This window comes from Ammospiza caudacuta, chromosome 5 (assembly GCF_027887145.1).
Source record: "Ammospiza caudacuta isolate bAmmCau1 chromosome 5, bAmmCau1.pri, whole genome shotgun sequence".
NCBI classification, from domain to species: domain Eukaryota; kingdom Metazoa; phylum Chordata; class Aves; order Passeriformes; family Passerellidae; genus Ammospiza; species Ammospiza caudacuta.
Window position 1 is genome coordinate 1,102,017 of NC_080597.1, and position 21,024 is coordinate 1,123,040.

The 21,024-nt window shown below is 42.9% G+C and overlaps 1 protein-coding gene across 1 annotated transcript in view; it reads right to left on the reverse strand.

The window, feature by feature from the left end:
* Window positions 1-21,024, reverse strand: part of SOX5 (SRY-box transcription factor 5) — a 314,234-nt gene that overhangs the window by 219,745 nt on the left and 73,465 nt on the right. Inside the window, exon 2 of the mRNA XM_058804990.1 lies at window positions 14,405-14,636. Within this exon, the coding sequence (XP_058660973.1) occupies window positions 14,405-14,635 (231 nt within the window). The 5' untranslated portion in view covers window position 14,636. The remainder of the gene's footprint in view (window positions 1-14,404; window positions 14,637-21,024) is intronic.

Consider the following 21,024-nt stretch of genomic DNA (forward strand, 5'->3'; position numbering starts at 1 on the left):
TGACCCTTAGAGTATTTCCTCAAGGAAGGTTCATCCCATGTTCTTTCAGTGCTTGGTATCTCGACCAAGTAGGATAACAACTGAGCTAAACAAGCCAGTTTGTGTGTTAACGCACCAAAAAAAGCTCCCAAAACCACCAAAGCACTTCAGGTGTTACCAGGAGAGGGGAAGGCACAGCCTGGTGTTATCTAACCAGGACGGGTCACAGTGGTGGCTGGGGATGGAGGGAAGGACACCCTGCCTGCTGGCTGGCATCCCACACACGGCTTCTGAGCTGGAGGAAATCTGAAAATGCTGCCCTGGTGATGCAGAGATTTCCGTGCAAAACACAGGAAAGGCCTCTCTCTACTCTCTTCTTCCCATATCCACTGTTAATTCCCCAGTAAACTCCATTTCAGAAAGTTGATGTCCCTACAGTGATGGACACAGGCTGAGGCCATTGGATAGCTGCCCCTCCAGCCCAGCATTTGCTGGAAACATTTATGTCAAAGCAATGAGAAAACGTTCAGAACCTTGCCACGCTTTCTTTTTCTGCTTCTGCTCTTTGCAATGAAAATGCTCCTTCCGAGGACATGGGAAAAGCACATGTGACTTTGAACTGGAAACCCTGAAAATCAGCGAGCCTACCTGCTAATGAGCAACTTGCTATTGAAACGAGCTCGTTAGCTTTCATTTCTGCTGGTGCTGATCGATTCATGAGCCACTAACGTGGCCTCTGTAAGCTGTACATAAATTATCAAACACATTGATTTCCCCAAATAATAAATCAGGAAGTCAGCCCTTTCCATATCTCTGGTGTAACTGCTTAGCTCAACGGACTTCAAAATTCAACCAAAGGAAACAGTGATAACATCAGTGCTCACAGATACTCTGCATCTGAAATGGCAAATACTCTACTGCAAAAATAAGCTGTGCTGGCATCCCAGGGAAGTGAATAGAAACTTGCCTCTGAAAATGTTACACACAAAACGCACAGAATTTTGCATCAATCCTTGTGTAGGTGGCAGCTCAAGAAATTCACAGTAAGGAACAATTGTCTCCAGCAGGGAAAAATCCAAGATAGATCATCATGGTTTTCCATCTCACATAATTAAATTCCTACAGCCATCTTCATAGGACTGCAGTGGTCAAACTACTACGGCATGCCAGAGCCAGTGCTGAGTTTTGGAAGTGAAATAATTTTCTCTTGTCCACTGGCAAGAGCACAGGAAGAGAACCTGTTAAACACTCATCAGCCAGCACACGAGGAGGTAGGGAAATCCTCCTTAGCCCAAACTTGCACTCATAACATTTCCATTTTCAGCACATATAGATACCTCCAAGGCCACCCTGGCCAGTCCGATTTCACCTGGCCTCCCAACTGTTTTTTAAAGTATATAAAAAAGTAATGCTTTGGACATGTATGCCTGCAAATTTCCAAGCACTTCATAACACTGATTTGCAATAATTTGCCTAAGGTCATGTGGGCCTTGATCCAAAGCCTATTAAAGACAAAGCAGTCTTTATAGTGACTTCAAAGAGCTTTGGATTGGACCCACGGTGAAGCACTGCATAGTAAATAGAAAAACCAAGAAAAGAAAACCTGTCTAAAGAAGAAATGTCATTCTCTCCTCAACTGACTCAGTTTACTGAAAAAGATGGGAATGTGGGATTTAATTTTCCTGTTCTGCACCGCACTGCCAGCCCAGTGAAATGGCTCTTTCCCTTTTCCCACACAGCTGCCCTGCTCGGAGCATTATTCAGTTCTGAAATGGACCACGCTGCAGAGGTATTTCCATCACCTTGACCCTCGGAAGCAGCAGCCCTGGAGAGCTGAGGCACTCCGTGCCAGCCCAGGATGGTGCCAGGATGGAAACGCTGGCTCCCAAAGAGCAGCAAGCTTAGCCCTGAATGCACTAACAATAAGGAGTTAAAATGTGCAGACCAGAGAACACCGCTTAATCCCAGTTTACTGAAAGGACATGTCATTTTTAGAAAGTTGTCCAAACAACTGTCTTAATATTCTACACCAAAGTGGCTATTAATCAAACAACAAAGGCCCAATTAACACATAGCTGTTGTCACCTTGATGTTAAAAGCCTCTCCCTTCCCCCTTCTTTCTTTCTTTTTGTCTTTAATGTTACAACCTAACCCAAAAATGCCTCAGGGCCCTACAGCAAAAAAGAAAAAAAAAAAAGACAAGATACAGAGACGGAGACAGGGAGGAAGGGAAGAGGATGGAGAAAAGTGGGGAGGGGAGAAAAGGAGAGAGAGAGAGTCTTAAATACCATCTCTCCTCTAGGCAGCAATTTCCACAGATGAAGAGGTCACCACTGTTTAACAGTGTGCTGCCACGTTAATTTAGTATGACAAGATAAAGCAGTAATCTCTGCTTGAAGAGGCTGTAAACCGCCTGCTATCCGGGGACATGCTCGAGTCGATTTGCGCTGTATATCACTTTATACAATTGCCGTGACAAAGCCCCCCGAGTTCCCTCACGTAAATCTCCGTGGGCCTCCCGCCCGGCCGCCCGTCAGGCTCGGGGATCTGGGGTAAGCCGCGCCAGCCTGGGGCTCCAGCGGCCCGCAGCTCCCTGCTCCCCCCGCCCGAGCAAACATCTTTAGGACTTCGATAATCCATTGATCCCGCTTCCATATCGGCTTCTATTTTTCAATCTGTCGTGTTAAGTTGTCAGGGAGGGCGATTAAACCGATGTTTCATGTTCCCAGATTTGCGTTCCTGGGAATGATAGTTTTCAAAGCCTTTCTTGCTAGGTTCTGCTTAAAGATTATCCCTAAGAAAGCTGATGTGAATATTATTACTGGCATAAACCTGGTAATAAAACCATAAAGTGTTTTAGGTAAAGACATTTTAGAGATATTCAGGGTTATAAACATAAGAGTTTAAAGCTGGATAGAATTTGGAGTGCTTAAAAAAAAAAAAAAAAAAAAGAAAAAAGGGAAAGAAAGGAAAAAAAAAAAAAAAAAAGGCGCCCTGTCAGGCTGTGGAGTTTTCTCAGCACGAAGGAAAACAACATATGTAAAAGGGAAAAGGGAACTCGCGTGTCTGTGTGAAGTAAATATAATTACAGAGCCTCAGAGGAGGGCAGAGAGAGCAGGACCTGCGCAGCCAGAGACCAGAACAAGGAGGAGGCAGAGAGCGTGGCAGTGGTCACGGCTGGAATCGGAATAAAACACAGCCACAGCCATCCCAGCCACACCAGCGATGCTGCCGAGCTGCACAGCTGAAAACACCCCTTCTTGTTGGGCAAATAGGGGGGATTTTCTGCAATATGTCGCAACTCTCAGATGCCATACTGCATCCCTAGAAGATGCGAGTTTTAAATTACGTCTCCCTCTATTTCACATTTAATTTGTGTCGTTTTCCTATGGCCTGCAGGCACGATACAAGTCACAGCACACAATCTACCAAACACGGTGCCAAAATGTGAAGCTGTGCACATGTACATATCCCCGTTTTCTGGATTAAACACAGAGGAGGACATAAGTAGAATTAAAACACGCGCAGCAGACAGGTTTCTACAGAGTAAGGCTGGAATTTTACTACAGTTTCTTAACCAGTACATTGCTATGCCTGTGCAAAGCATTTGGAGTTGCAAAAATGACCAAGCAAGGCTAACTCACATCTTTAACAGGTTACATATGATCTCTGCAATCGATTAAACTGAACAATAAAATCTGATGCTCATTGCAGCTGATACTAAGACAGAAAAATGCTTTATTAAACATTTGAATTTCTAATAATATTTGATAATTCCCTAAATTTTGAAGGGGAAACCTGCTAGAAGTAATGCCATTTTTCAATACTAAGACAACCTTCCCAAATAGCCTTTTTAAGGTGTTCTGTATTTCTTTATTCTCCAATACATGTTGCTAACCAACACATTATTTATTATCTGAACCACTTAACAGATATACAACAAAAGGTTTGTTTTAAGGGAATACCCAATTCTTAAAACCCCATTAAATACCATCAGTACTGGTTAAAAAGGAATTCTGATAGAATATTCACACACAACACCCCCAGCCCCTCCCCCAAAAAAGGATGACCTAGAACATGGTTACTTCTCCAGAAAAATGAGAGGATTTTTGCACAGTAACCTGTGCTACTCCTTTAACACCACATACTACAAATGGGATTACTGTCACCAAATTTTGGCCCCAAATTTGACACTCAGTCATCAAGCCTCCCTCCATAGTCAACAGACAAGCACTTTGAGAGGGTAATTCATCTTTCCTGTCCTGGGTGCTTATTTTAAGATTGGAAATGTTGTTCCAGGCAGGTGGTTATCTATTCACACACTCTGTGCAGACAGCCCTAACTTTATGTGCCTCAAATTTGTTGAGCTGAACCCCAATCTCACTGAATGGCATCAATAATCTCCACGAGTGTGGAAACTGATGAATCATAGACGATCATGGATGAAGGGCAAGGACAATTTCCACTGTACTGGCACAGCTATGGATGACAGAAGTGAATTGTCCATGATAAATTAGCAACCTGGAACCTGGAAATAATATGTAATTTCACTCAGTAAACCAAAACCTTGCCATCTTTGTAATATTTATCAAATTACAAGTCCAACAACTCCGTGATATTTTACCGAGCAATACAAAGATACAGGTCCTAAATATTAAATTAGGTATTTCAGTCCAATCAGTTTATTCACAAGGAAAGCTCAGGAATTCACTGTGTCAATGTATTACCCAATACTCATGTTGACAGCTTCAGAACTGAAGCTATGGTCACTGCCCAAAAGCCAAGTTTACACTGGCCACAAGCAAACAGGAAAAGTACATCATCTGCCACAGATGTATTCTTTGCAGGACTGAATGACTCTATTTGCAGCTCTGCTGGTAGATCTATGAAATTCTGAAAACTGCTTTCCAGAGGAGTTTATCAAAAAGGTTTAAAGAGAATTTACACAAGTCTTATACATGTAACTATTGTGACTGAGCAATGTGCTCTCCCCAACACTCTGCTGCTGTTTCTGTCAAGACAATATGAATTTAAGAATCTGGAAAAAAAAACAAAAGTGGGGGGATTGCAGATTTAATATTTATAAAAGTAAAGAATATACCATGCACTCACTATCATTAGTCAGATGCAGGCCACAAACTGAAGTGAGTTGAGTGGTTTGAACTCTGAGATGCAGAATGTTTTCTATTCCCAAGAGAGCCAAGCACTATACAGCAAACCTTTACTTACCAACAACAAATTATTAAATGCTCTGGCCAGGCAATTACCTCTCACTCAAAGCTTTTTTGGTTGAAGTTATCTAAGCACAGATTTATAACCTATAGGGATCAACAGCTGAGCTTAACACCCTAAGCTCCAGCTGCAATCTATGAAGAAGAATAGGCACTTCTGTGGTGGGAGTTCCCTGACCTACTTACAGGATCTGTGAGGACAAAATGAATCACACTCCATAAATGTTCCCCATTTACTGCCATTAACTAGAAAGTTAAAGTGAATTTACTGTACACTTTTTAAACAGACAGTCTGAGGGAGACTTCACCCCCAAATCTGCACCCCAAAAGTGACATTCAGATTTACATGGCTCTGTATGATGTGTTAGTGGCCAGTTCCATTCTGTGAGAGGAAATAACTTCTCTCCTCTATCAGAAAAGCCAAAATGTCCTCATGCTGCACCAAGGCCCAATAATCACCAGAAATTCATCACTGGGACTCCATAAATATAACTGAAAACTGTATAAGACAGTAACCTGCTCCTAGCAGAGCCCTAAATCCTCAGTGCTAAGCTCTGCACTCGTGTCTGGGTGTTTTCTGGAACCCTCAGCAGATACTGAACACAGAGGGATCCAAAGCCGAGAAGTCTCCTGATTGCAACTGCAGCACTCCAAAGTGAAAGGAAAGAGGAAGGTTTCACTTACAGAGATGAAAGCCACACTTTAAATTCAATCTGAAAATCAGCACAGAGTCTGAAGCACGGATGTTTTGCATTATTTCTGGCTAGCACTATTAACAAGCAGTGCAAGCTTCCACCTCTGACATGACTTAGTGGAGAGATGCACACACAATCTACCCCAGTAATTCAGACTTGAGATGTCGGAAGGATTTTACCTTTTTGCTATAATATTTCTTATTTTCTGTCATCAAAATCCAATCCCACAGAAAGCTATGTGCACCAGGACTTATAGCCAGTGACCTCTCCTTCCCTCCCTCTTGCTACCACCAGCATTAGGTTCCAATCAACCAGATTATTTTGCAGGAACAGGGTCATAAGCTAAGCATTCTGGGGCAGGAATGTTTCTTTTTTCTGTCTCTATAAAAATAAATCATGCTCTTGGTACAATATAAATAAAGATAATAACAGTCTGATATTAGATTTTACTGGCCTATGCTTTAGACAATCTGTGTAATTTGCTTGCTGCCTGTACAAACCACAGAAAGTTAATCTTTAGAGCTCTTATTTTTTTCCTTGGGAGGGGGATTCAGTTTTAAAAGCATAAGAAAAGAATGCTGAAGCAGACTATTTCCATATTTCCACTTCCACTATTTCCGTGTATGACTACAGTCTTGTTTACACTGCCCTGGCAAAAGCTATCCCGAGTTACATTGGGCACAACTCCACTCTGACTTTTGCTGATTTATCTAGTGATGCTAAATTAATGGGTTTCACCAAGTCTACTTCTCCCTTGCAAAGAGCAAAAATGCCTTATCTGATCCCACACCTGCACCTAAACCAGAAACAGAAACAAAGAACTCAAGGGTGTTAAAGAGAACCTGGAAACAAGGCCAGCCAAACCATTCAGACATGATTGCCACCCCAGGCATAAAGGACCCTTTTTGCTTCAGAAAGTTTGTTTCCTCCCTCTCATTGTCTTTTAAACACTTTGGAACACCGGTTGGTTCAGAGATGCTGCAGCACGTCCATCTCCTCCTGTGGGGAGGTCTCTGAACACATCTTAGGAGCTGACCCACCACTGGTAAATCCCCATTCCTAAGTAAATACATATTCCTAAGTAAGCACATGATGAAATCTGCAGTTAACTGGCCAAAGGCCCTTCTTCATCACGAATTTCTAGAGAAAATTAATAACCCCTTGTATTAGAGCAGAGAAGGAGGTGGTGTTTCACTGATGTACTGAAGGCAAGAGGATGCAGCTAGCTCCACGAAAGGGAAAAGGCATCACTGGATGACACGAGGCTTTAAATGCCATTTTCATTCCCACTACAACCACCACTGCTTTTGGTGAATCTGAAAAAGCAATAGCAGTGGGAAGAAGAACTAGAGCAAGCAAGCTGGCCTCGGCACAGACTAATCCAGCTGAATTCTGCATGACCTGAGAAATCGCACCTCAAAGTGCAAAAACCATGAGCACCAGTCTCTTGTCCATTGAAAGGACAGAAAACAAAGAAATGCTCCAAATCCCAGCTGCAGTGGGTAACTTCCCATGGACACAAACCTCTGACAGTGAGAGAAGGGACTGTAAAACACAACTGTGAGCACTGAGGGTGGCAGGAGCTTCTGGCACTGCTCAGAGCCAGTTGATAACCACAGGGGTTCCCTGCAGCCCTGAAATTCAAGAAACCATGCCCAACACCTCACAAACCTTTTAGGTTTGGTGTATCTGGGCTAAGTAGTGCTGCATATCACAAACCAACCATCCCCTACTTTATTGACATTCTGTCCAGGCAAATAGCTCAACACTCATTCTTACTGTGCAACATCTTCATATGAGCTATTTACTGAAGGGCTTTAGAATGGATTAAATAATAAAAAATACTAAGTTAAATATGTCTACAAGCAGAGGAAGAAAATGGGCAAAGCAGAAAAAGGTTTTCAGAGGACAACTGCAAGCAGACAGGAACTGATAAAGATGCAAACAGAAATCTGCACCTGCACTGAAAGGAAAGGGAGAAAGCCACACCAGCTGCTCAGAAGAAGCACCAGGGGTATGAAAAGTGTGTGGAGCAAACACAAAGCACATGGGGAAACTGTTCTGGAAGTTCTTAAAGGAACTAACAACTACTGAAGCAAAAATGAGGCAAGGTGGTGTCCAAAAGGAGGAGTTTGTGCTGTGTAGGGGGCAAAACATTTAACTCAGGATTCCCACAGCCTTGCCTTGGGGAATGTCAGATAGGAGCACGGGAGCCTGGAATGCTGCTCTCTACTCTGATAATAGCTACACTGAGCCAAAAGCTTCTCATGAGTGCAGCAGCCTGGCCAAAGGACACACAGACACTGAAAGGAAAAGCACAAACATTTCAAACTTCATTTCTCTGGACTTGTGTTTTCAGAACCATGGAGAACTGGGTGTTTAAGTGGCAGCAGGGTTTGTGTCTCACTACAACAGCAGAAAGACTCACTGTCACCAAAAATGGAGTTTTAGAATAAATTTGGGCTGAGTGCCACAGGGGATGGACCTGGACTGCAGAAACAACACAAATCCCACATTTACTGTTTGACTTCCAATAGGATGGAGAAGATCCCACAGACCCCACCTGTGTTGTGTCACACACAGGGAGTGACTGTTGGAAGCAAAAGACGTATCAAGAAGCAGGAAAATTTAAATGTAGTCTCTTTGGATTGCTGCTATAAACTTGCAGTCCTAGAGGGGCATTCTCCATATCCCAGCCCTCAGCAGCGCTCCTCAAATTGATAACTTCAAAATTTTGTTTCAAATCTGTGCTATCTTTGTTACTTAGAAAGATGACCAAGCTTTTTGCTTACATAGTTTTTTTGATAGGCCATTTAATACTTCTTTTTCTCATAAGAGAGAGCATCTGGTTTGAATATTCCTACCAAATGTGGGCTTTACAGTTCTACCTATCTCTTTTTTCTGCAGATTTTTTCAGCTACTCACTTGAATTAGATTTTACATGTATTTATGCAGTAAGTTTAAATGAAGACATTTTCCAGTATGAAGTCAATGAATTGATGCCTAGGCACATAATCACTTGCAAACAATGGACACATACAGTTCCCAGCACTTCCATAAAACAAAGGTGTTTACTTTTCTGTTGATTATTTTCTGCTTAACTGAATTCAAATGAATCCATTAAAAACATGACTGCTTCACAGTAAGATGGTCTTCAGCAAAAACAAACAACTGCTGTTTCCACTTCTCTTCGTGGCCTTTAAAAACTACAGTCATCTGATCTGCTCCCTGTATTCCAGGCAATATATGTTGTAAGTCTGGTCTTGATTTGTCAAGTTATTGGTTTAAATGTAGTTTTAACCCTCCTGCTTGGGGAATGGGGGAAAAAAATTTTAAAAAAGAAGTTTTCTTACTTCATTAGTTATTTAATGTCCCTTTGGACCTTTCAAAGTCTGATCAAAACAGCAATGGGTCACCTCAGACTTCAGCAGGTGTTTCTGCTGGGAATGATGTACCCCCCCCGGTTTTCCACGGCCACAAGTGTGCAAAAGCCACTGTGTAAAGGGATGGTTCAATAAACAGAGGGAAATTTCCACAAGAGCACACTGCTCCTGAATGGCCCCATGGCTCTGACCCCTGGCTCACCTGGAGAATGCAGGTGAGTGCATTTGTGTGCCCAGACAGGAGCTGCACCTGGAGCAGGTGATGCCAGGGATGGGACAGGAGGGAGAACAGGGACCAGGACATTGGGACACACTGATCAGCCCAACCTGAACGCAAGATGCTATCAGAGTGTTATCAAAGAGTTATCAAAGCTGTTTCTGGCTCCATCACAGCTGATCCTCAAGCACTCCAGAGAGTTCTCCAGGGTCTGCACTAAACAGTGCAGTAGCAACTTGTGCAGCTCTTTAAAGGGTCCTGACTGGATTCCTTCTCATTTGTTCCCCTTCCCAACAGCCCACACAGTGACTCCCTGAAATGCTCCAAGCATAAAGATTAAACCCTGGTAAAAGCCTAAAGTTGTATCTGCACAAACTGCTTCCACCAGCCACCTTTGTGATGACATTTATAATGCAGTGTTTGCAACAGTGCAACTTCATCATCTTATAAATATCAATCTGCCACTAGGAGAGGAGGGAAAGAACAGCAGACAAAGGCCAACTTACCACTGTTTCTGGTTTATTTTAATTGAACTAGTCGTGTTCAGCTAGGCCTATCTCTTACAAAAACGACAGTTTCTAGTTTAAACTGTGAAATTGTGTGCGTGTGTGTGTTGTAATTATGGTGCCTGCTAACAATTTCATACTGCCACACTGCACATATGGCTTCCAAGCTAGCTTTATCTGAATCTCTGTGAATCTATTCTCCATGCTATTAAACTGAGCACATTCCACATCGTTCAAAAGTAATTACACTTTTGTCTAGAGTGTAGGAGACTGCTCTCCCCAAACAATGAAATTCTCATTATGAGAGCTGGCACAGTAAAGGCACTGGTGTTCACAACACTGTGCATTGTATCTTCACAATAACTTATCCTAAGCTTGATGCTCAAAGGTACACTGGAAATTAAAATTTCTCTAAAACCACTGTGAGGTTGTTTTTTTATTTTTTTTTAAATATGCATTCTTTAGCTCAGTATAATTAGAGTCCTATTTGACTTTTTAAAAAGCTATATGCATTCAGATTTCCATTCTCCTCGGAAGGCCTGAACAATGGCTGAGTGCTCCAGCGCTTGTTGTTCTGATCCACCACCATTCATATGCTGACAACACCAGGCCAACAGGTGAGGCTCAGGCCAGGAGAGATGTGGTAACAGAATCCAAATGAAGCATTAAACAAGCTTTTACTTGAGCAAGTGGAGGAAAAGCACAAAGCAGTGTGCTGGTAAGCTCTCTGACCAGCACTACTGCCGTTATCAATATTATTCCCAAGTTACACAGGAGTGACTTCATTCACCACAGAAACACAACTTCTTCTAGTGTGAGAGGCAACAAAGTTATTGAACAGTGCACCAGAATATTTCCTATCAATTTAAAGCACTATTGAAAATGAATTCTAAATCCCTCTAAACTTGTCCTGAAAGTGCAGGACAGATGTGGGCTACCAGTGTAGTCACAGTCATCAGTCTGGAACAACCAGGGAATGGCAGAATTATGACTTACCACTTTGACCTTTTCTTCAGTACTTCTTTTATTTATTTTATTTTTAATTCCATCCTACATTTCACTGATATTCTACAGCTAAAAAGGATGGTCTGATTTAAACACACCATGCCTGTGGAATACTTTAATCAGTGCTTTTAGCCTTGACATTTCTCATTTTCCAGAATTTAGCACACAGACACTATTGGCGAGATCAGTGGTCTTGAGAGTTGCAAAAGCAGACAAATAGAACATAAAGGCAGCCAAATATAAACAAGTAAAACAAACCTTTGTAACTCAGATGAGCTAACAACTATCTGTGCTGCCCAAATACTGTAGCCTTAATAGGTTTCTTCAGAAGAGCCATTGACTGATACCGGTAATCCTCAAGTGCTTCCCTGCAAGGCTCATGGCAGGGAAAAATCTCACACATATTCCAGGTCAAACCATTTGCCTCTTATTTTCTACTGAATAGTTGCTCTAAATCTGATAAGTTATTGTTCCTTTTCTTATCAGGAGAAGAGTTTTCCTACTTGAAAAAAGTACCCAGTTTCTTCTATCAAGAGAAAGCTGGAGACAGTGATCCCTGCCTTGGTTGAGGCTGGTGGAAACGTCCAGAGGAGACCTGGCCCAACTGAGCTGCACTTCCAACACCCTCAGAAATACCCTGTTCATTTTGGTGGGCTCTGCAGATTTTTGCCAGTTTCGATCAGGTTTGAAGATGTCCTTATAGGAATTTTTCCCCCCGTCTTATAAAAATCTACCCAGAATTTTGAGCTGGCTCACTAGGCTGTTAAAACTTGGTGAAGTGCAACAGGGTGAATTTCCAGGAGTGTAAGTTGGGAAGTGTGAAGCTCCTGGAGCTTTATCAGTAAAACTCCATCAGACTGCAGTCTGTGGTGCTGTGTGCACACACCTGGGTCTGCTGCCCAGAGAGGATAAAACAGCAGAATGCCAATGGAAACAGTACAAAAATGTCCTCTGCCAGGTTAGACAGTGAATGCCCTGTGGGAATGATTTTTGTCACTGCTAAGCACACCAACTGAAGTCATCCAAACGTTACCCAGTGATTTCCTTCTGATAACTACATACCACAACAGCAGAGGGAGTGATTATGGCTATTTTACTCATTCACACTGATCACTTCCTTCCGTCTGGAGACACACAGGCTGCATCCATCCTTTCTGAACTACCTGAGTGATGATTCACAACACAGTCCTCACTGAAAGGGAGATATTACCAAAATGCTACATTCCTGCAGCCTGCCAATCTTCTTAAATATGTATGAAGAAAAAACAAGACCCTTAGAGCCCCCCAAACACTGCCTCAGGTAAGGCTGCAGGGTCACTGCTGCAGCAGAACTACCTAAAACACCCCTGATTCAGCACCTTGTACTGTAAAAGGACAGAAAACACTGTTCTGACATCACATTAAACACAACCTCCACAGCAGGAAGCTACACCAGGAGATCAGCGAAACCTCTTGTTCTTAAAAACTGTAATGACCAAATAAGCAAAGGGGTTAGTTAAAATCAGTTAAAGAGCAGTTAAATGTCCCAGGGAGGTGTAGCTGAAATACTCCTGCTGGATGCTTAGGAAACAGTATGTTTTTATTTCATTAGTGTCTGATTCTACACTACTGGTGCCATCACAACTTTATCTATTGACTTAAATGCTGTCAGAAACAATTCCTTATCTTCAAAACACTCTCTTAAAAAAGGCCACAATATACCAAAGCCCATACATTAGTTACATACCCTCACATCCCACTGGCTGGAGCTGTTATGTTAATGAATTTCATCTCCATAAAACATAAGATAAAGGATGAGAAATAAACAAGCTCAAAAAAGATAATGACATTGTCTGGCCATGAGTAATTTCTCCAGTGATGTTCTTTCCCCATGTAAAGTTGCAATAACACAAACTAAAATTATGTATTCCAAAGCACTGCCTGAGCTTAAGCATTAGCCCAAAAAAGGAAGGGAAATGGATCAGGATCAATGAGTTATTCTGTCTAGGAGAGCAGCTTCAGTGAATATCCAGTGACTCGGTCCTATGAGAAATAATAATCCCCAAGGCTTTTTACTTAGGGCTTGTTACATATGCATAATGAGCTGTAAGGGCTTAAATACCACTGTGGAGCTCTTGCAGGCTTTTATGAGAATACACTATCACCTATTTTGCAATGCCTTTTTAAAAGCCTTCAAATATGCAGGTCCACTTATTATCTTCCCTTCCAGTGAAATTACCAGCGCCCTAGTGGAGGTGGGGGACTGACAGAAAAGTTACAGCCAATTTGTAAACAGGCAAGAGCTGTGCAGGCTCTGTGCTCACAGAAGAGCTTTGTGCAAGTTCCTGGTGCTGGGGATCATTCCCTGCTCCTTCCAGCCTTTCTGAAAATGCATCAGTGCTGGGGCCTTTCCCTGCACCTTTGAACCTTTCTGAAAATGCCTCAGTAACCTTTCCCTGCACCTCCGAACCTTTCTGAAAATGCCTCAGTGCTGGGGAGCTTTCCCTGCACCTCTGAACCTTTCTGAAAATGCATCAGTGCTGGGGAGCTTTCCCTGCACCTCCGAACCTTTCTGAAAATGCCTCAGTGCTGGGGAGCTTTCCCTGCACCTCTGAACCTTTCTGAAAATGCATCAGTGCTGGGGAGCTTTTCCTGCACCTCCGAACCTTTCTGAAAATGCATCAGTGCTGGGGCCTTTCCCTGCACCTCTGAACCTTTCTGAAAATGCATCAGTGCTGGGGAGCTTTCCCTGCACCTCTGAACATTTCTGAAAATGCATCAGTGCTCCATGTGCCCAAACCCAGCTCAGTAACACGACAATGCCGGCAAGAACAGGGCACTGTTTTGTGTTCTTAAGACACAGCCAGTTCTGGGCTTCCCCTGGACTGCTGCCTGCCATGAATGGAGTGCTCAGAGTCAGCTGTAGAGTGGAACTCACAGGCCAAAAAGCAGTGAGCTGATTTAATTCATAAGCACAGTAAATTTTATTGTGGGTATCTGTGACGTGAATCACGCTTCAGATGTAAGTTTTTAAGTCATCAGAATTCGGTTTCTTTTTTCTTTTGCCTTCACGCAGTCTTTGAAGCTTTAGTGCTGCACAAACTTGGCACCAGGGCGATGTTTCAGACTCCATGCCAAACGTGACTCTCACTTGCAGGGCTGCAAACCCGCTTGCTGTTTGCTGAACACACACACACACACACTTGCAGCTCCCAGCAGTGCAGCTGTCACACTTGCAGCACCCCAAATGCCAGCAGGCAAGGGGAGGGACAGCCTGCACTGCCAGGGGCACGGCTGCCCAGGATGAGGGGTGCCCTGTGCCCTGCGCTCCCCACCGAGGGCAGCTCGGGGTGCCAGGCTGCTGCAGAGCTCGGAGCAGATAGAGCACAATAGAGCAAAGCCAACCTACCATTGTGCTGTGCTGGGAAGTGGGAGTCCTATGGCCACAGTTCTCCTGCGTCAGCAGAGAAACTGGCTGAAATTCCTCAGAGTGAGGCTTGTTGGGAAAACTCACATGCAAGGGAAGGTGAAAGGCTGGGAGCCCGTCACTCTCCTCTTCTCCCACTTTCTGTCTGCTTGTCACCATGGCTACCTCTCCATCTGCTTCCCCATACGGAGAGGCTGGTCGCTTGGAAGACATCCTGGAAGGAACAAAAGAGGAGAAAATAATGAAACCTCCAAATAAATCCTTAATGCCGTCATTGTGTGGTTAGGGGCCATTGTAACAGAAATGCCTTTTTTGTGCTGGCAGAGAGCAGGAAACCATCCAAATACCGCTGCAAAGCACACACAATTGGGAACAATGGCCAAGCAGGTAGCAACAGAACAGTGCCTTGTTTGTTGTGAGAATAATACACTAATATAGCACTCCCTTGTATTCTGGCTTCTTAAACATGAAAATTCACCTAAGACTGCATAATGAAATGCAATTCCTTTTAAAAAATACCCATCTAGTTTTGCATTTGCAAGGGACTCTATGAAGATAGAATGTCTCCCGATAGAAGCCATTGTCAACCTAGCTTTTAAGGAATAATCATCTGCATCTCATTATCGACCACAACTGATAAAAAAAAATAAAGTAAAATAAAATACAACACAATAAAAGAACTTGCTAGCGGGCCAAAACGTCTGTGTTTACAAAATTTCACCCATGTGAGCAATTGAGTGCTACAGTCATGCTGCAAGGATCTTTCCAGGTCTGCAGACCTGACATAGTTAAGCAATTAAACATTTGGACATTAATAATCTAGGCTTTTTGACCAAATAAAGTCAGGGGCTTTGAACAAAGGTCAAGTTGAATGAAGATCTGCTATCAAATCTATCTATATATCAAATTATTCTTTTCTATAGCTGGATCAGAAAAAAAACCCTCATGAAAATATAATTTATATCTGTACCTCCACAGAAAAGGATACACAAGGAAGATACCTAGAGCACACATTGCAAAACCCATGCAGAAATATTGACTTGAAATTCAGGCCTACATTGTGAAGTTTTTGATAGTGTCTGATAGAACATGTTTATCTTCAACTTTTAGAAACACTGAAAGAAATCTAAATCATGGGCAAATTCAAGCATCATTCAAGACAAGCACCACTGAAAATCTTAGAGAACCCAGAATGCTTCCAGCTTGGTCTCCAAAATAGAGGGGGTACAGTGAAATGCAGACAAATTCTGGGATTAATTACAGCAACCTTGCTCATGAAAATCAGAGTATGTCCATGGACAGCCCCTGTAGTAACCAGGGGCATCTGCAAGGAGCAGAACAAGGAGAAATCCTCCAGGCACGGCCAAAAGAAGACGTGAAAAACAGGGAAATAAATAAATAAATAAATAAATAAATAAATAAAATAATAAATAAAGTAAACAATAAATATTAATATATTATATAATTACATAATTCTATAATAATAAATAAATAAATAAAGTTATAAATGAGGAAACTGAAGACTATTTGTATGCAAAAGTTTAAAAAGGGGCTGAAGTAACATTGCTCCACCTCAAAAATGCCGTATTTATGATTCTTATGACCCCATTTTTTTATTCTGCACTTAAAGGGCTGCACTGGAAGGGCCCAGGAGCTCCTGAGCCATGTGTGGGGCTGCTGTGGGTGCAGCATGTCCACAGGGTTTGGCACACTGAGCACAGAAAGGTTCTCAGCAGCAGTCAACTGGGTCTGAAAACAAACAGCCACTTTAAACAGCCCTTTGTTAAGACTTATTTTGCTCCTAATGATCTCATTTTGAGCCTTGCCTCCTGAGCCAAGTTAGATTATATTAAAAAAGAAAAAAAGGGGAAAAAACCAGAAAAACCACCAACAAAAACTCAGACAAAAAAAATCCCTACCAGAACCTACATGCAGCTGCACATGGGCTGTTGTGAGCAGCACCTACTGCCAGCGCTCAGAGAACCAGTCTGTATTTGCTATTAATGTCTGCCTCAGCCCAACAGACTAACACTTCATACATCCTACCTGAATTCTGTCTTGTAGGCTTCCCCACCTACGTGTCTGCAGCAAAGCATATGCACCAAGACAGAGATCACCAGAGAGACTCTTACTGGCAGTTTGCTACTAGCCCACTGAATTCAGCATTTTACAGCTATGTTTGATGTGACAGATCTCAAACCTTCTGCAGAAACCACACAGCTCCCTTCTAAAGTTAATGTGAATTATTCATATTTTGCATTGTACTGCACCAAGATCGACATTTGCTGCTGAATTTAAGTTTTTTGGTTACTCATTTTAATAGTACTTTAATAGAAGCCCAAGCATTTACAAAATCTCTCTGAAAATCAGCACCAAGCAGTTGTCTCAATTTTGGCAAACAAAAAGGGACGGACACAAGATCATTACTCAATTATTCCACAGTAATTTTCTATACTTTAGAACAGTTATATTTGATAAAATGACTGAAGATATTGTAAGCCACGCACAAAAGTCCCCACTGCAATTCACTCTGACAATAAATTAGAGAGAGAGGATGCCTTGCTTTGTATTGATGATTTGGATTATACATGATATACTCAAACTGTGTCAAGAACTCCTACTGCTGTTAACCTAGAATAACACAGATTCTGTCACATTGCTTCACAAGGAAAGTTTGAATATCACGCTGAAATAAAGCTCCTCTGTTAACTTTGGATGTGAATACAGAGTTTCAGATCATCTTCCTCTGCTTGTCACTGTTCCCTACAGGGATGAAATAATTTTCTGCAGGGAATTTATATAAACAGACAAGGAAGATAATAGAGGTGTCCACCTCCACGCACTTGCAGTAACAGAGATTATTTTGCTTTTGATCTAAAACGAAAACCTACACGTTGGATTGTAGACCAAACTAACGTGAAAGCAGAAAGGGCAGAAGAAACTTTTCCTTTTGTCTCTAAAATATCCAGTTCAAATTACAAGCCACGTGCCCATCACCAGCCTAGGAGATGAACAAATCACTAAAATGGCTAAGGCAGCAAAATTGAGCTTTAATCTGGGTTGTTCTTCCAAGAACACCCAAAGAAATGGTCACACAAACCTGGACAGCTCAGCCATCAAATGCAATTTGTGTTCAGGCAGCTCAGTTCACAACCAGCCCGAGTCAGACAAAAATCACCCTCACAGAAATTTCTTACTCCCTATGAACAACCAGGAAACTTCCACAAGAAAATGGAAGATTTAAATAAATAAATTAATAGATCCACTTTTGGAAATGTCTTCCTAAAGGATAATAACTATCAAAGTCTATAGTAGCAAAGGATCAAATAAATCTCTGAGAAGTTCCCAAGTAGAAAACATGAAACAAGGAAAAGTCATCTACAAATGTCTCTGATCATTTCTACAGCTTGATTGGTCCATTTCCCAAATCTGACATGCCCCCACATCATGCATCGTCTAATACTCCTCTTTTCATAAATCTTGTTTATGCTACTGAGCTAATGGCAGCTCTTCACAGATTCCACATCTAAGATGCAAGCAGAGTTCCCACCACAAACAACAAGGAAAGGGAAACAGCTGAATTCTGAGCAGCAACACAACCTGAAACTGAGCTCTTTTAACCAGATCTAGACCTAATGAAGTGCTGGAATTATCCCATCCTAACAAAGGACTGCAAACATCCTGGATCTGCCCTCAGTGATAACACAACCGTTCACAGCTCATAGGGCTTCAAGATCTTCCCCTCAAATTTAAACTCAGCATGGTTTTCAGCTACATCACTCTGAAAGACGATTTACAATGGATCAGGAAACACCAATTTATGGATAGGATTAAAAAAAGCACCCCCAAAACCCTAAGATATAACCCAGAAAAGTACAAAAGTACAAAAGCAATACAGCACACCAGATTCCAAATGTAGATTAAATCTGTTGCAACTTCATTGTTTCAAGAAGAATTGCATTTTGAAATGCCATTAATCACTTCTACTGAACAAAAACAGGTAGGTGGAAATCTTTTAGAGGACCTAAATCTGCAAAGTTCTGGTGCACAGGGACACAGGCTGTACCCAGGCAATTCCACAGACACACTGGAATTATGAAATGCGTCTCCATATTTGAGTTTATCAGTGGTTCAGATGGAAATGAAGATTTAATTCTGGTGATGCATTCAAATTTGGTACTGTTCCCTGTAAAGAGACCTGTTTTCAGAAAGGCTTCTTAATATGTAGAAACTGCAGGCAAAAAACCCAAGCATGCTTTTTGTTCAATTTTCATTGAATAAATGCTTTTCCTGGTAGGAAGAATGTTTTTTCAGGGAAGTAAAAACCTCATTGTTCTAACTCATTCTTATCCAACAAATATTTTATGTGATTCATATTACAACAGTTTCTCCAAATATTTCTTTATGCCCTTCAGTTTGTAACAGACTCATTGTAGGCTTAAAGTGAGAGCCTGTGTCTATTGATCTCAGAGTTTTTGCATTGACTTCAGCATGGCTGGATTTTCCCACTGGAGCAAATAAGAGCTTCACTACATCCACATGAATTGTTTCCTACACTTATTGGTTCCATCCAAATAATTCCAGGCTGCTAAATATGACTATTTTTCTTGCTTGCTTTTTGCCTTGGATTCAGTGTCTCACAAAAGCGATCTTTCCATAGCTGTGTTTTTTTTATTATTACTATTTTTAACAGAACCTCACTTAAGTGTCCCCCTCTACATCTCCATTTGTTCATTGGTTTTGGTTCATTTCATCCATGATCATACTCCCCAAAGAAACCTGAAGTGGTGTTCAGTACTCAAGGAGATAGTGCCCTCTAGCACACAACCTGCATCCTCTCCAATTGGATTGTTCCTGCCATAAAATTTAATAAATTTTGTGTCATAAAACTCTAATCTTGTTACATTAAGCAAAATACCTCAGAAACATTTCAGATACCTACAAAAGCTTTTGGAGAAGGGGCTTATCCATGTCTTCAGAAGTGTCAAACACAGATGTGTCAGGAGAAAAAGATATGAGGCCATAAATCTTAACTTGTTGGGAGTTAATTAAGGGATTCATCAATCACTGCACAGCTCACCCCGTACACACACAGGCAAAATCCCGTCACAGCAATCACACAGCCCACAGCAATCCACAGGTTAAAAACTCCCCAGGCCCCTCTCTTCTGACTATTTATAAATGACTTGCTATAATCTAGCATTAAGACCTGTAATTATAAACCAGCATTAAAACAGGCCTGCAAAGTTATGGATAATTATAGCTGGTACACTTTTTAAAGAAATAAAAAGCTTTTCCATTCAAACACGGGCTTTACCTCTCTGACAGCTCCAAGTCCACAGGATGTAGAAGGATGATTTAAACTGTATGTCAAAACTCTGAGCAAGAATCCCTTTTCCCCCTTATCAAGGGAGGCATTCTTGTTCTCTCACCATAACCAGGCATGAATGCAGTGGCACAGCCAGCTCTGAACCAGCATGGGAACATCACCTCTGAGCTCCTGTGGCAGCCACAAACCCTCCTGGGTTTAAACCCCTCAGTCCTGGGTCAGGCATGGAGCAGAGGACGAGGGGCAGAGCAGGGATGGAGCAGAGGATGAGGAGCAGAGCAGCACCAGGGATGGAGCAGAGGATGAGGAGCAGAGCAGCACCAGGGATGGGAGCAGAGGATGAGGAGCAGAGCAGCACCAGGGATGGAGCAGAGCAGGGATGGAGCAGAGGATGAGGAGCAGAGCAGCACCAGGGATGGAGCAGAGGATGAGGAGCAGAGCAGCACCAGGGATGGAGCAGGGGATGAGGAGCAGAGCAGCACCAGGGATAGAGCAGAGGATGAGGAGCAGAGCAGCACCAGGGATGGGAGCAGAGCAGGGATGGAGCAGAGCAGCACCAGGGATGGAGCAGAGCAGGGATGGAGCAGAGGATGAGGAGCAGAGCAGCACCAGGGATGGAGCAGAGGATGAGCAGGGATGGAGCAGAGGATGAGGAGCAGAGCAGCACCAGGCATGGAGCAGAGGATGAGCAGGGATAGGAGCAGAGGATGAGGAGCAGAGCAGCACCAGGCATGGAGCAGAGGATGAGCAGGGATAGGAGCAGAGGATGAGGAGCAGAGCAAGGATGAGGAGCAGAGGATGAGGAGCAGAGCAGCACCAGGGATGGGAGCAGAGGATGAGGGGCAGAGCAGCACCAGGGATGGGAGCAGAGGATGAGCAGGGATGGAGCAGAGGATGAGGAGCAGAGCAGCACCAGGGATGGGAGCAGAGGATGAGCAGGGATGGAGCAGAGGATGAGCAGGGATGGAGCAGAGGATGAGTAGCAGAGCAGCACCAGGGATGGGAGCAGAGCAGCACCAGGGATGGAGCAGAGGATGAGCAGGGATGGAGCAGAGGATGAGGAGCAGAGCAAGGATGAGGAGCAGAGGATGAGGAGCAGAGCAGCACCAGGGATGGGAGCAGAGCGGGGATGGAGCAGAGCAGCACCAGGGATGGAGCAGAGCAGGGATGGAGCAGAGGATGAGGAGCAGAGCAGCACCAGGGATGGAGCAGAGGATGAGCAGGGATGGAGCAGGGGATGAGGAACAGAGCAGCACCAGGGATGGAGCAGAGG